Below are 16,105 nucleotides of genomic sequence, written 5' to 3'. Positions count from 1 at the left end.
TGTATGTTACTGTAAGATGTATATGTGTGTGTAATATGTAAAGCCGCTGATGGCTATGTGCATATTTAGAAAAATAATAATGGAACTGGGTTCGTTCACACAGGCATCAAATATACCAACAAGATGGGGAAAAGATGTTGAGCAAGAACTTCTAGAAACATTTGGGCATTAGTAGGCTCCTTGAATAACCGACCTGCAGGTGGTCAGGAAATTATTTTACAGGAACAGGTTTGGATCATGCACTTCACTGAGGTCTATGGATCATCAGACATTCAAATTCAGAGGACTGAGTTGAAATTGGCCTGGTACTTATCTTTTTCCTGTGACTCCATTGAAAACCTTAATAAGAAATCATCTACTTCCAGAGCGGCAGGCCCCAATGGGCGGAGTAATTCGATCTTCAAGAGCTCTACCCTTTGGGCGCAGCTCCTAAAATGCCTATTTGATAACATCTTGCTGTCCAAGGAATTCCCAGAATCTTGGAGATAGTCTGTGGTTATTCCAATATATAGAAAGGGGAGATCGCTTAGTAACCTCGAACTAACGTCCCATATCCCTTTTAGATGCCCGATAGTAAAATTTTTGTGGGCCCGATTTTGGCAGAGATGGAGAGTTGGGCTAAGCTGAAAGGTATCCTTCCCAAACAACAAACTATGTTTAGAATGGGTCTTTCGACTTCTCTCCTTTTTGGAGCATTTATTGACCTCTCACAGTCGTTCGATACTATCAACAGGAATCTTCTCTGGAACAAATTGAACGCCTGGGGGGTTCCGCCCAACCTCCTATCTATTCTTATTGAACTCCATCACAATACATCCATGCGAGTTAGGCTTTCTAGAGCAGGCGCTCTGTCAGACGCAATAAAGATCAAACGAGGAGTCTGCCAGGGGTGCCCGCTTGCCCCCCCTTCTCTTCATTCGTTTTATGGCCGATTTGAGCATATGGCTGCAAGATAAAGGTTTAGTTAGTCCAAGAATTGGAACTTGAAAATCAATTGGTTGGCCTATGCCGATAATGTGGTGGTTTTAGACCACACACCCACACCCACACACACACACACACACACACACACCTCTTCAACGACTGCTCTCGGCATTAGCAGATTATGAGTAAGGACCTAAAAATCAACCTGAAAAAAGCCAAAATCTTAATTTTTAAACATCCAAAAAAGCTGCTCAAATCGTACATTTGGGAATTGGAGAACCATCCTGTAGGGGTAGTTAATGAGATCTACCTAGGGGCTAGTATTCAATCCTTTCCGACTATGTTCCATTTTCTTGCAGCAGCTGACCTAAAGGTGCTCAATATGGGGGCGCAGATGAAAAGAATCCATCAAACTCTGCAAGTTCTCTATTCAGCCCATGGTGAGGTTCTATATAGGCAAAGTAGTTCCGAGACATCCTATTTGGCATGGATTCCAATCCTTTACCTTGACATATAGATTGGGACAAAATTTAAGCCAAACTGTTGAAGAAGCCGCTAAATTTGCCCAACTGTGTGCCAAGGTACGAACTAGGATTGACCTCGCTTGGGGCGACCCATGGTGCCAAGAAATATTAGTAGCCTCAGATTGTTCATTGGAATTACTTATCCAAAATCCCATGAAAGGCATGACTGGATTAGGACAATTGATAAAATGAGGACGGCAAAGTTATCAGCTTCGCATAACCAAACCAATAAACTGAGATCCTATCTGCCGCAATACCCAAATAGGTCATATGATTCAGCCATTAGATCAATTTTCTTGAGATTCAGACTAAATCTGCTTCCCACACAGGAAGCCCTCTCCATACGAAACAGCAAGGAGTATCCTACTGCTATTTGTAATAAATGTGAGAAGGTATATCAGTCCCTCTATCATTTACTCAGTGTTCAGGCACGTGGGCCTTAAGAGTCTCTAGAGTCCAGAGATTTGTTCATAATGTGTGGTGGCTGTATTCAAACATATTTTGGGAGAGATCATCATCTGGTAATGAAAAGATTTTGACACTGAAGTAGTAGCTGTTCTAAAAGAGTTGGATCTACGGGGGGGGAAGACACCTCAAATCAGATGATAATGTGGACCCTCTAAAGGTATGAACTGTGTTTCACAGGCATGTTCTCTTGACTGGTGGTCGCCGGCTTCAAGTGGTCCTTGTGTGCTTTTTATTTTTAGTCTATGTAAGAATGTATTGGGGTTTCTTTTTTTGTGTATCTATTCCTTTTTTGTATGATGCAAGTATTAATTGCATTTTATTTCGATGTAATAAGTGTTAAGTCATTAACTGTTATCTTTCTTTTCTGTTGTGTATATGGCTAAAACACAAATTTAATTAAAAAATAAAAAAAAAATTAATGAACACTCCTAAACAGGTGTTTGACAAGGAATTGGCGGATGCAAAAAGGAGGATGAGAAGGGAGTTGAGAATGGCTAGAAATGGGCATCTCAAAGGGGGGGATGCAAGTTCCAAAACTGCTAAGAGCATGAAATAAACATAAAACTTACTGTAAGAGCAGGAGGGCATCTATGCTGCAGAGGGACGCAGAATCAATGCTGGGCGTCTTGATCAGGAAAGATAGTAGAGCTTTCTGGCAGTTGGTAAACTAAAGGGAAATAGGGCTCTCTCTAAAACAACTAAATGCGGTGTCAGAGAAGCAATGGGTGGCCACCTTTGAAGAGCCGTATGGTAGCAGGGAGGAGGCCCCCGGAAGTAGTAGCCGCCGAAGGATGGGTGAACGGGCTATCACTACCAATGGATAAGATCACAGCCTTGATTAGGCTGTGCAGCAATTCTCACACAGCAGTCTGAATGGGCTTTCTAATGCCCTATTCAAGGCCGAACCAGAAATCTGCGAGAAGGTCCCGACTATCAGATTTAGAGGTATTGCAAGATATGAGGCGTTTCCATCATCATTGGAACTGGCTGATGTAGTTTCAATTTACAAGCGGTAGCAAGAAATGATCCCAAGAACTATAGACAGATCTCACTGATGATGCAGACTGTATATTGTTCTTGTCAGTGCTCTTGGGCCATTTAAATGAATTGGTCAGGGACGCAAAGAGGTTGTCAATGCTTGAAACCGGCTATAGAAAGTGGCAATCAACATCCTTGAATGCAGTAGCGCTAAGAATCTTCCAGCAGTCTGCGTGGGCATCGAAGGAAGGGTCGATTTTTGTAGCCTCCATATACCCATCAAATGCGTTTGATAGGGCTGATGAGAAGATAATATGGACTAAATTGCATGAATGGGGGCTGCCTAGTGACTTATTGAAGATCTTGATGAAACTGTACTCTAATTTAGCAATTAAAATAAGATTAAACAAAGAAGGTGACTTATCCAGGCGCATTGAAGTAAAACAGGGCATAGTGTATTTTATCCCCGTGCATTTTCAACTTGTAGGTATCCGACGCAAGCGAACATCTGGAGCAGTGTGGTTTCAGGTCATGCAAAATAGACAATTTGAGAGTACCTGGGTTATCGTAGGCGGACGACTTCCTGTTATTCGATGTCACAAAAAAGGGTCTGCAAAGACTTATGAATGTTTTTTTTGATTATGCAGTTAAAAATGGGCTAAAGATCAATCTTGAAAAGACTAAGATTTTGCACTTCTTAAGAGGAAAGAAAAGGGAGCACATCATGGTCCCTAGAGTAATGCAAACTCGGATGCTCTGATCACATGACTTATTTGGGTTTGGAAACGTATGCACGCCCATCAAGTGGTCAAATCTGGGCAGGGTTGAAAGAAAAGGCAGAAGTGTTGGCCATACAACTAACAAAACTAGATGGAAGATTTGGTACGTTTTTGATCAAGCCGGCCGTCCAGTTCTGAGGAGAAAATGGTCCCTAAATTGCTATTGGGGTGTGGGGGGTTCGGGGCCACCCTTAAAGGGTTGGAGTCCCTGGAAGCCTTGATTTGGAGGCAGTGCTTGAAACTACCAAATGCAATTCTGATGCCAACAATTCGGTTTGAATTATGGCTGGTATCACTCAAGGCTAGAGTTTGCAGGAAACCGGTTTCATGGTTAGCAAAATTAGCTAGGGAAGACACGCTCTTCGAACAACAAACATCATCTAGTAATAATGAGGACATTGGGCAAGATGGAGGATGTTTCTCTGTGCCCTGGTAAAGGAGTGTGAGAATGTTTTGGAGGAGCTGGGGTTAAACAATACAGATGACGTATTTTTTTTAAATCCCTCTTTGACAAAGATTGCTGGGACACACTGGAACGTTTCCATGCTTACCCCTCGTGAGTCATCTGTCAACAGAACCTAAGTTCAGGGGAACTATTTCACATATGTTTCAATTCCCAAACAATATATGCGTAACCGACTTCTTAGGTTGAGGTGGAATATATTAGATTCCAAGGAAGAGCTCCTGAAGTGGGGAATGCTAGGGGAGAATGAAGTTGAATGCGGGTTCTGTGGAATTGATGGGATGGTTGAAACATGTAGACACATGGCCTTGGACTATTTGGCCTTGGAAGAGGCAAGAAAGACACGCACATTTTGTAGTAAATGGATGGCGTTGCCTGTTGATCAAGTATGGCAACGTTGTGTCTATCAATAGCACAAAAGATGGAGTTGAAATTGCATCCTTTCTTAAATCCTTAGAGTGGAACTCTGCCTGAAATATAAGATGTGGGCTAGTAAGAAAAATGGAGAAGGCAAATGAAAAGCCTAAGATTATCAATTTAATGTTTAATTATTTTTTTAACATTGTTACAAAACATTGAGATTTGTTGTTTCTTTTCTATCCTTTTTAAAAAAAAATGTACTGTGGTTTTTAATGTCTTTGTATGAAATTGTAAAGGTTTGTTTTTTTTAAACCAAAACAGTAAAATAAAAAATTATGCTCAGGGGCCCAGGTGTATTCAGGCAGGCAAGGCAAGATGCAAAAGTTGATCAGGCTGGAGCAGCAAAGAACAGAGAATCTGCTTCCAGGTAACAGAGCAGATTAGCACTACAGCTCAGGAATCAACCTAGGCTATTCTGCATGTAAACTACTGGCATGCAACTGCCGTTAGGGTACATTATGGAAGACTACTGCAGCTTGGCACCATTAAAGGGCAGTGTCACTTTCTTGGCTTTTACATGGCACCCTATCTGCTTTACTTTAAGCCTATGTATAGCCTATTTAGTTGAATTAATGCAACATGTATGTACTTTGTGTTTATTTATTGTATTTAAATGCAAAAGACTTATTTTTACAAAAGGCAGACAGATTCGTTTTTTTCTCCATTTAAAAAAGTGTTCAGAAATTCCACTCAATGTCAGGGATATGCAAGGAATATGAATGAGGATCACATGACGGATTACTTTATTATAAAACCAATTACAAAAAAGGATTAGGAATGACTAGGACAGTGCGATAGAGTTGACAACAAGAGAGGCCACGTTTACAAAATGCTTATTAACCAGATACAGTTTCAGAAAGAAACAGAGCAACAATCGATCTTGTAATAAAGCAAGGAAAAACAGGCATCCAATTCCAAAGCTTTAAAGTTAAAGCAAATCTTTTAGGAAGACTTCCAGGTAGCCCTCGCAGTGTATACATACATATCCAAACCAGATATCGAAGGGCAAATTAACTGAACTAATTTACAGGTACAGAATAGCTCCAGAGACCGGTCACACACCAGAGAAGTGCTCAGAAGCAGCACCAAGCTCCTTACCAGAGAGTGATCATGCAGTATTCACTGCAGCTCCAAACAAACCCTATCGAGACTCGACAAGTGCACCTTGGCAGAATTTACCAAGTATATCACTTGAGCATCCACCACACAGTTCCGATACCAGGAGGCCTCACAGCACAAATGATGAGAAAACAAAGGTGCAGGCAATGACAGTGAGACCAGCATCAACAGTTGAAGATGAATGTTCCCCAATCCTTTCCTGGGGGTCCGTTGTCCAATTTTTCAAAGGCATTTCGTTTTGTGTGCGAGCACCTTCAAACAACTGTCATGTCTAGCATCAAGAGACAAATCACATTTCTGAGAAATAGTAGGCTTGGGCAAACAATTGGGAGAAAAAAGTAATACACTAGCAAGAGGAAGAATAAGTGTTGCGTTTACGGACAGGATTTCTCCATATACTGAAATGCAGGAAAACCTCCAGAACAGTTTCAAAACGCACTAACAAAGCAATACATGCGACCTTCAAGACTTCTAGTGCCCAAAACAAGACATTTTCGAGAAGAACAAACAATGAGCCTGTGACCTTTGGCTAGGCAAGAGTTTTGAACTTCAATTCCCATCAGCCCAGCAGTCAATGTGGAGGGGTCATGGGAGTCTAGTCAAACATCTGAAAAGCCGCAGGTTGCAGACCCATGGCCCAGACATTATAAACACTATCAATATCGATATCGATCAGAATTGAAGAAAGAACACTCAATGTACATTTTCAAACCCCCCACTTCAGAGGCATAGAATTTGCACGAACACAAGCTATTCAGAATAAGTTAACGGGATAAAGAGTGCCTTTTATTTTCATAAACAATTAACTAAGACGCCAGTCCTAAACACCCTTGCATAATGGTAGAGAAAAAAAAAGAATGACCATGCATGAGCTGGAGAGGAGGGGACCGAGCATGGGGAGGCGAGCCACAACTTAGATATTCTACGTTTAGCATTTTTAGAGTGTCATGGCCCTTATTCCCGGAGGAAGTCCCAACTGTAGACTAGAGGAGCTAGCAAATAAGAATACTACAAATAACTAGTGATATTGGGCATGAGAATATCATTTGCAGTGAGTGGAAGAAGCTGAAGCAGGGAGAGCCAATTTGAGGCTAGAATAATCAACTGACCTTGCGGTTCGCCTGTAATAAGAAAAGTCTGTTTAGGAAAGTATGTCCGTTTACAATATCATGAGACTGGAGGAACATGGACTGGACCTACCACTATTCCTTGTATTTATATTGTAAGTATTTGGTTACATTGTTGATATAGGACTTTAATTGAAGTTTTAATCAGTACTTTGCCCTCTGTGCCAACTTTTCCATACCTCTTGCTTTCAGAATTAAGTGATAGCAGGTGTCTGACTGTAGGCAAAACAGAGATCAGCCACCAGTTATAAGAACAAGTATTGCTCCTTCGGACTTAAGATTGGGGAGGCACATGTTTGGTTCAGGACTAAGCACTCTACTACACTCACCTTGAGCGTGCATTTCAGGCAAGACTACTGGTTCAAACAATACATTTGGATCATTAAACAGAATCGGAACAGTACCTTCCCCATCTGGGTTTGCAGAACTAACAATGTTGCTGTCTGTATTTGCATCAGGAAGGACTGCGAGTAGATCTTCATTCAAACTTGACACTGATATGGAACAGAGAAGAATTCAGTAGGTTTGGAAACATTGACAAGCACCCTTTTTATTAAGTAAATATCAAACATCAAATAATTCCCATTAAAAAAACGGATCTGAAACAGAGAAACATGGACAATGCGCTCAGTTGTCATATTTTGAGTGGAAGTGGATCTAAAGATGTATGTTATACTAACATTAGCAATATCCATTTAGTGGTAGATGCCCAATGTAACTTCCTCACAGAATTCCAATTTACTTTTGAAGTAGAACATAATACAGAGGGTCGGGGGGAGTGAAGAGTGGGACGAGAATACAAAACCTTCACTACCACTTGGCGTCAGGCCCGAAACATACACCCAGCAATAGCAATTACATAATGTGTCAGATGTAACCTAACTGATCACTTCACAGATGGAAAGCCCCTGTACCCAGGGATGACAAGAAACTCCATCATGCTTGATGCACAAGCTAAGCTCCTGCCAACATTAGCAACAGATATATTGAAGGAATAAAAACATTTCTTCAGTACAAATAAAAGGGACCTTTGAAAAGTAACAAGTTACTTACCTGTAACTGTTCTCCAGCATGGGTCTGGCATGGATTCACATGCTCATGAATATTCCCAGTCAGGCTGGGACTCTTTGGTAAAGAAAAAAATCAGTTTCGTTTCTGAACTGTCTTTCTCCTAAATAACCAATCACTAGTCTCTGGGTCATACTGCCCCCAGCCAATGACTGCCCTCTACCTAAGCCCCTCCTCTGGCAGCCATCTTCAGATTTTTACCACACGTTCAAGTGTTGGGAGTCCTCGTGCTATAGCTCTCGAGCTTTTACTGCGTTTTGCGATTTTTCAAAGAGTTTACTACACAGTAATTGTTTAATTTTATTCTAAAGCACAGGCTACTCCCAAAGGGCACATTGGTACTGGACAATTTAGAGCTGCAGTTTATTTCCTTAACATTATCTGAATTTACCCGAAGAATGAAAAATATCAGTATTTATCCTGACATTAAGACAAATACATGCTGAATAAAGGAAAATGTTCAGACATTGCTGAAATATTCGAGGATCTTCCACCTTTTTGACGCAATAGATCGGTTCTGAAAAGTAATGGACCAAGCAAAGGGCGTTCAAATTCACTTGGTCTTATACTGGTAACCAGTATAGTTATCTGAAAGCACCAGATGTTCAATGCACTACAATGTTAGGCATTCTGGCTAATGAATTTTGGACTCTATATTCCACAACTAAGATACTTGGCAGATGCAAATTGGACCGTCTGGGTGACATAAAAGCACTGGCAATTGGTATCTGAGATATGGTAGTAGGCGAGAGCAGTGTTACCTATACAAAAGTTACCACCTTATTTGAGGGATGAAAGCAAGTTGGTTGTCAACTCTGCCCTCTTCCTTGCAAACCTCAGACGGCTGATGGCAGACAATCAAGTGGGCTAAAACATTGATTCAATGGAGGGCTAGAAGGCTCACATGGGAAAAATGTTTTAGATGCATTAAGCTTGCAGCAATAGCCATTCATGCAGTTGACACACCTAGTGATAAAAAGAATATGAAGAGTTGGACTTTTCTTCAAGGTGAAGGACGAACTGGGTATCGGCCTACGTATAAACAGACCACAGGTTTGAAGAATTAAGGCTAAAGATTGGATACCAAAATTGAAAAACAGGAGAAACTGTAGCTCCTCAAACACCACAGCTAACTGGTCAAGTCACAGATTCAAAGCTGGCAATTAGTTTCTATTTGGGCACAATTTGATAAGAAAAAGCACAGCACCTTTGTACAATGCCAAAACGACTTGGGAGGATGCTAGGTTAAACATGTCAAAGGCAGCTGCAAGGTCTAATACGAATAGTACTTAACCAGCTACGATTCTCCCAATGGGAGTCACTGGGATGAATACTAGTGCTTCCAAAACAAGGAGGCTTTCAACATTGCTTCATTACGAAGTTTGGAATGTCAGCGGGCTTCAATGTGTGCTAATAGTTGGTAAGCTGCCATTAACAACCATTTTTCTGAAAAAACGTCCAATGATAGCCTGCTGTGTACAGATCATATGTGAACACCTTTTTCAAAAGAGGTGGCACCATAAAATATTTTAGAGATGGAACACAGCCAGATTCTGGAGATTTATATTTAAAATCGATGATTACAGTTAAAAAATGTGGCTAAATTAGTTTACAGCTTTCTGCAGGGCAGCAGACAGACAGGTGGTTTTATTTTCATAATTAAAGAAAGTGAAAGAAGGTATACTAATGAAATGTGTGACATGTTAAAGTAATATTAGCTATTTTTACAGAGAAATAGTTAGAAAACCAATTACAAAGTTTCACCGAAGGTTTAAAATGGTCTTCAAGGAGGTTGGTTGATCTCAGAATAAAATAAAAAAAATGCTCTTTTGAGATTTGGCCTACAGAAAATCTGTCATTCAAACGTGCTTTTGGGTTTGAAGATGTGTTTTGGTAGTTACATTAAGGCTGTTTAAGAGTTAGTAGATAGTCTGCAGACTTCACAATTAACTATTTTCTGCTTCACACGTCCTTAGTTCAACCTCAGCAAAATTAGCAGAGTGCCAGGGCTGTTTTCAGCGAATAGTTTTAAATACTGTTTTTGAAGGATGGGTATTAAGGACATGAAACTGGGTAGCATCTATACGCTTCAATATCCGATATGTAACTTAGGAAAAAACGTAGATTCAACAGGTGAAATAAAAAGAGGTTATATACCATTTCCTGGTCTCCGTTAGTAACAATACTACATTTTTTTTACATTCTCCAAATGAAAGTTAAAAAGATACCTTTGTTGAGAGGGCGCTCAAGAACCCGAGCAAGATGGAAGAGGACTAACCGAGCTCCGACTCAAGACGGCATGAAAAGCCGACATCTACCCCTTAAAAGCACAGCAAACAAAACAAAAAAGGAAAGAACATAAATGGAAACCGAAGCAGCAGAGACGGGTGAAGTTTGCGGAAAACCGCACATCAGATCCAGAGATAAACTATGCAGAGCAAGTGGGCGTATCGCCGCACAACAGACTGTGGAGCACAAAGAGGCGTGAAGAACAGAGGAAACGTAGGCACCAAATACCCAGCCCAGCCCCTTAAAGGATGCAACACAATGGGACGCACGCAACAGACATGGTCATCTGCAGAGAATGCGACCTCTAGCCTGACAGCACAGACCCAGGACTAGCGGCCTAGCGCAGGCAGGGAAACTCTCGTCTTAGGGGCCGCCTCCTGCGACCCGCATCCGCGGCCTTCGCTAGGGACGCCACTACTCCTTCAAGGGAAGATTTTGCCTGACGAACCTGGGCCTTCACGACCGTGGGCGCGCTCAAGGCCTTCACCGTGGGGGGAGGGTCAACGCCCCGCTCCCCCTTGGCTTTCTCTGTCGGAGTAGACTGGTACTTCTCCAGAAGTTTACCCGGGTGGTCCAACCTCCTCTTCGCTGCACCGGAGCATTGGCTCGTGGTCGAAGGTGCCGGAGATGGCGACTCGCAGCCATGGTCTTCATCTGGAGCAACTCGGAGCCGCTTGCGACGGTCCTTCATGGTGCGTGGCACCATATCCTTGCAGAACGCACAGGCCTCTTCCACGTGCGTTTGGTCGGAATGTAGGCAGTAAACGCACAGGAAGTGCCCATCGTCCAGGAAAATGTTCCGTAGCCCACATCCAGGGCAGATCCTGAACAGAGGCGTTGAGTCTCCTTTATCTTCAGCCATGTCCACACGGAGTAGGCCTCAAAGAATCTTCTGGAATCCTCCAAGAAGGGAACTAGATGAAAAATCTTCCTTGAGGGGCTTAGAAAAGTCAGAAAAACTGGTCCCCGTAAGTCGGATGATGAATCGATTGAGCTGGAGGCTCGATTTACCGGAAAAATAGAGTAAACTAAGAAAAAGTGCAAAACGAAGTAAAAAGCCTGAAAGCTAATCACGAGGACTCCCACCACTCGAACGTGCGGTAAAAATCTGAAGATGGCTGCCAGAGGAGGGATTTAGGTAGAGGGCAGTCATTGGCTAGGGGCAGTATGACCCAGAGACCAGTGATTGGTTGTTACGAGAAAGACAGTTCAGAAGTGAAACTGATTCTTTACCGAGGATTCCCAACCTGACGACGGGGAATATTCATGAGCATGTGAATTCAGGCTAGACCCCATGCTGGAGAATGAAAAAAATTCAAACACTCTGCTCTCTGAAATCACAAAAACAGCTCTTGCGTGGTTCACTACCTTTTGATGATTTAGTCTACATTTTTGTAACGCTCACCTGATTCCCGCAGAGGCGCCGGTCTTGACTGGGCGAATACCGTATCTTCAAAGGTGATGTGTAACACACGGTTGGCTCTTTGGGCTGGACCTCTGTGCACTGTATGTCTGACTCGAAGAGTAAGATGTCTGCAGATAGAAAATATGGGATTAATGAACTGGGGTTATTGGGTGTCTCCCTTCTTCCCCTTCTCTTCTCCTGTAGAACCCCAAAGGTTAATGCTCTCACCTTAGGTAAGTGAACGCCGAGCTCTCCATCTGCCTCGGGGCAGGGTGCCGTAACCAGTTTCTTCACTGGATAAGGGTGCAGGCCTCTTGACCTCAGAGGACTGCTGTCCGTCGTTTACTGCACGAACGGTAAGTTCCGAGTATTTCAAATGTCTTTAAAAGTCTTTTGTAATGATGTCTCTTGTTTTGCAGGGTTCCAGCGATGGCGGATGAAGGGCTGAAGTGAGTTGAGGATGGAACCCGTGTGAGAAATAGAAGCGCCTGGAAGCACGTAAGTTAGCGCTTGTTGCCTGTTTCACGATGCGCACTAACTGTCCTTTTATCTTGCAGGTACAAGTTCGGAGCTGCTGAAGGGTACCGGAATACCCACTGGGTTCGGCGTGGGAAGGAGTAATGGCACGTGAGTAATAAAGTTACCCAATGTCTTTAAACGCACCTTCTTTTGTCTTTCAGATGCCGGAATGCAGTGCGAAGAACTCCGGAGCACGCGAAGAGTAGGTAAGCCTTTGTCTTTCAGATGCCGGAATGCAGCGCGAGGCGTTGGTGACAGCCGATGGACCAGGTGAGAAGCGCTGTCACTGAAGACCGTAATGCTAACCTGTTCTTTCTGGTCTTTATAGGTGTTGCTGAAGACTGGATTCAGGATGGTAAGCCTTTTTCCCTTAGGCCCAGGATCAGATGCAGAAGACACGATGAGCGTTCTGCTGCAGAGGATGCAGAATAACGCAAAGCAAGATTCATCCATCGGGTGTGGTTTAAATAGCCTCCTGTAGTGCTTAGGTGTCTCCTTCCACAGCCTCGCCTAGGTAAAAGAGTTCCTGCTTTCCAGAAGAGTTCCAGTGTTCTGAACCTAGGGAGTGGCTCCTGCCCCACCCAACAGGAAAAGTAGTCCCAAACAGAAGAGGATTAGAGGCTCAACTGGCAGGTAAGTAAGCAGCATGGTCTGCTGCAGGTAAGTCCACCCAAGCATTATGAGCCCGGCGCTTCCAGCGCTGGGACTGGGCATATTTATGAGCCTGGTGCCACTGGCGCCAGGACAGGGTCCAAAAGGTCCCAATTGGGACTGGTTGGTACTCAGAACCTGGGTTATGGGTCTGCTTCCAAGGGAGTTGGGTAAATCCTGACCTTTTGGAAGCAGAGATCATGACACTTTTCCTGCATGGCTCCCATTCCTGATACAGGGAAAGGTCTCTGCCCTGCTGAGATAATCCAATTTATTTTTTTTGACCACCAGTAAGATGAAAAGGAATTTAAAACATCTGTTTAAGACGATCAGTCGGACTGATAATGTTATGTAGGATTAAAAGCTAATGTCTATATAACTTTTTTTTTAAATTGTAAAACTACAGTTCAATACATTTATCAAACTTTTGTTACATTACAGTATCTCAAGAGTTAACTTTTATACTCCAGTCAAAGTCAAATAAAGCACTTAATAAATCAATAAATACAAAATACTCCACTCTCTACTGTTTGTCGTTGAAGTTCCTTCAAGTTATTTTTTCTTTTTCAAGCGAAAAAGGATCTTGATTTACCGCTTTAAATTTATTTTTAAAAAATAAAAAAAATAACGTATTATACCCAGAAGTGAGTGGTTGGAACTAAGCAAAATGTATTGGTTGTAATGTATTCGTCAGCCGAAAAATAAAGTTTTAAAAAAAAAATCTGTTTTAAGTGCGCTTCTCCAGAAACACTTAATGCACAAAGTATCCTGAGCGCTTCTTGTTTTCTCATTAAGTGCCCTTACCGTTTTCCCTCTGAGCTGGGAAGACAAGATCAACACAAAGTGCAGCCTCTTAAGTTTTTTGGCATGAATGATCACTAATGTAAGCCCACATAACTTTTATTTTGGACACATCCTTTGAGATGGTCTAGAACGACTAAGGGTATGTCAAAGGTGCTCCTTCAAATAGGTTATGTTTCTGGTATGACCAGCCGAGCTTCTCGGAAAACTTTCATAAGGAGAAGCCAGTCTTACCATGTTCCCAAGATCTGCTTTTATCAAGCACCCATATACTTCTTTCCAGGAGAGAGCACGAATGCATTCCCAACAGCAACTTGAAACTGTGCACTGGCATTTTTGTTTGCTTACTCAGATACGCTCTTGATAAAGATGGCATAGATCGGGTCATGGGACCATCTGGCCTTGGCATTCTCCGTTTCCAACAGGGCCCTGTGACGAATCTGGATGATTAGTCCCTTCTCCCCAGAGCAGAGCCACCCCCTTTGAGGCTAGTTAGGTGAGCCCTCTATTCAAGACCCTCCCTTGGGTCTGGGCAAGTGGGACCTCAGTGGGAGTGACTCCCTCTAGGGGGCACGTATTTCCATTCCAAAGCCGAACTCCCAGTCCAGACCACGTGGTCTACATATATGGATGTGGAAATACTTTGAAATGTTCTTTAACTATATTCCACAAAGATCGTTTTTTAGCTCTATTGGCTAGAGGTAATGCTGACCAAAGCCCGAATGCCATGGTTAATGAAGGACACCATTCAGTGTATCCCTGTGATGAGTAAGAGCCGAACGGATTGCAGAGGGAGGCCATGTCCCAGAGCTCTGCACAAGTTGAACCGTAGCTACCGAGAAGAGCATCCACGAAGAAAGCAGACAAAGTTACTGGAGCCTGAGAAACCAGGCGAACAGCGTACTGCTGAGAGGTACGAACATATAGAACAATGCCGACAAGGCAGAGGTTCCGGAAGCCTGAGAAACCTACGAAATGGAACAAGAAAGAGAAACACTTTGCTTCGGAGCTGAGAAAGCCACAGAAGTTACAAAGAGTAAATAATATGCTTCTGTGGGAAAAAGGAACTGTAAAGGCTGAATAAGTCAAGCATAATGTAGGCCAGGCAGAAGTGCTGTTGAGGCTATTGTACAAAGTCTCCACTTTTCATTTTTAGTTCGACAGTTTTTCTAAAGTGGTAGGGACAGTTAATTTGATGGGATTCGGGCCGAAGAACTTTATTTTGGACTTTAACGTGCACCCTTAGCTTTTGTTTTATTAGGATGGTAACATCCCTCATATAGCGATATGGGGGCTAGTAAGGCGTTTTTGCTCTTAAACCCATTGAACATGACCCCTAATCATCTGAGTACTTCTGGTTCACCTCATATGGTGTCAGTTGTGGGATCTAGGCCAGTTGATATAAACTGGGGACCCATCCCCTTACTAAAACAGTTGAGAAAGCCAAAGCCAATCTCACTCGCCAATCTATTGGTTTTACTTGTATAGCATGGAAACCACCTCCATTCCCTCAAAGGAGAGACGCTTAATACCAACTGGCCTATGTCTTTTCCCACCACCAGGGACCTATATCAGGCTGGCATTTAAATCTGGACTAGCTTGGTGGTAAGACCTAGATCTTGCAGCTGGGGTAGTAGATCCAGACTATATGGGGAGGTGAAGATGATTCTCCATAACCATGAGATTTCCGACTAGTTCATTAAAGAAGGGGAGGTCGTAGCTCAGGGAGTCCATGAGATAGCCCTTGTCCCAGTACCCCAGGAAAAGTAAACCTTACGCGAAACAAAGAGGGGGTCACTGGGTTTTGAAGCAGACCTCATTATAGAAGAACCAGGGATGGGAAAAAGCAGAGAAAGCAGTCCCATTACCCGATCTTGCCTTTGCTCAAAGGAACAACCCTGACCTTGTGGTCACCTTTGCGTGGATAACCTCGGAGGAGCAGGATCGTAACCAAGCCGGCTACTTTCCTTCTGTAAAAGGGCTACTGTACCAAGGAGACGTGGGAAAGGACGAGCTTCCCCATGCAGAAATGGTGGTCCCTCGCTACATGCGACCTTTGTCAGAAAGCCACAGATACTCTATTTCCCCGGCTCCATTACAACCACTTCCCATTATTGCCACCCCCTTCTCTAGAATAGCAATGGACATAGTGAGCCCACATGAACCATCAAAACTGGGGAACAAATATATATTAGCGATTATTAACTAGGAGACCCAATACCCCGAGGCCTTTACTCTCTGGATACAACACTAGTCAACAGATTCTAAAACACTGCCTTCCTTTTCTATCGGAAGTAGGGTTCCCCAAAGAAATCCTCACGACCAGGGTACTACTTTTATGTCTAAGTAGTACAGACTGATACTAAGAGGTTTGGGGCAGGGGGGGGGGGTCCTACAAACCCCTGGGATAGCTTACTAAAGTCTTTGCTCCAAGTGGGACTTTATGAAAACTCCTCTAATACACATCAGTCTTGTCAGGTGGAGGGACCAATGAAGTGCTGTGGTGGGCTGGTAACGGATGCAAGACCAGATCGTATGAAGGAGTCTGGGCCTCTCGGCTCTGAACAAGT

The 16,105-nt window shown here is 43.0% G+C and overlaps 1 protein-coding gene across 5 annotated transcripts in view; it reads right to left on the bottom strand.

The window, feature by feature from the left end:
* TDRD6 (tudor domain containing 6) overlaps positions 1–16,105 on the bottom strand; it is a 1,508,150-nt gene that overhangs the window by 1,166,716 nt on the left and 325,329 nt on the right. For all 5 annotated transcript variants that reach the window (XM_069605809.1, XM_069605810.1, XM_069605812.1 and 2 more), the window contains exon 4: positions 7,207–7,296. In XM_069605809.1, coding sequence (XP_069461910.1) covers positions 7,207–7,296 — 90 coding nt within the window. The remainder of the gene's footprint in view (positions 1–7,206; positions 7,297–16,105) is intronic.

This window comes from Ambystoma mexicanum, chromosome 4p (assembly GCF_040938575.1).
Source record: "Ambystoma mexicanum isolate Mex_15411 chromosome 4p, UKY_AmexF1_1, whole genome shotgun sequence".
Taxonomy (NCBI): domain Eukaryota; kingdom Metazoa; phylum Chordata; class Amphibia; order Caudata; family Ambystomatidae; genus Ambystoma; species Ambystoma mexicanum.
The sequence above is the reverse complement of the archived record's forward strand: the minus strand, read 5'-3'. Positions and strand labels throughout refer to the sequence as shown.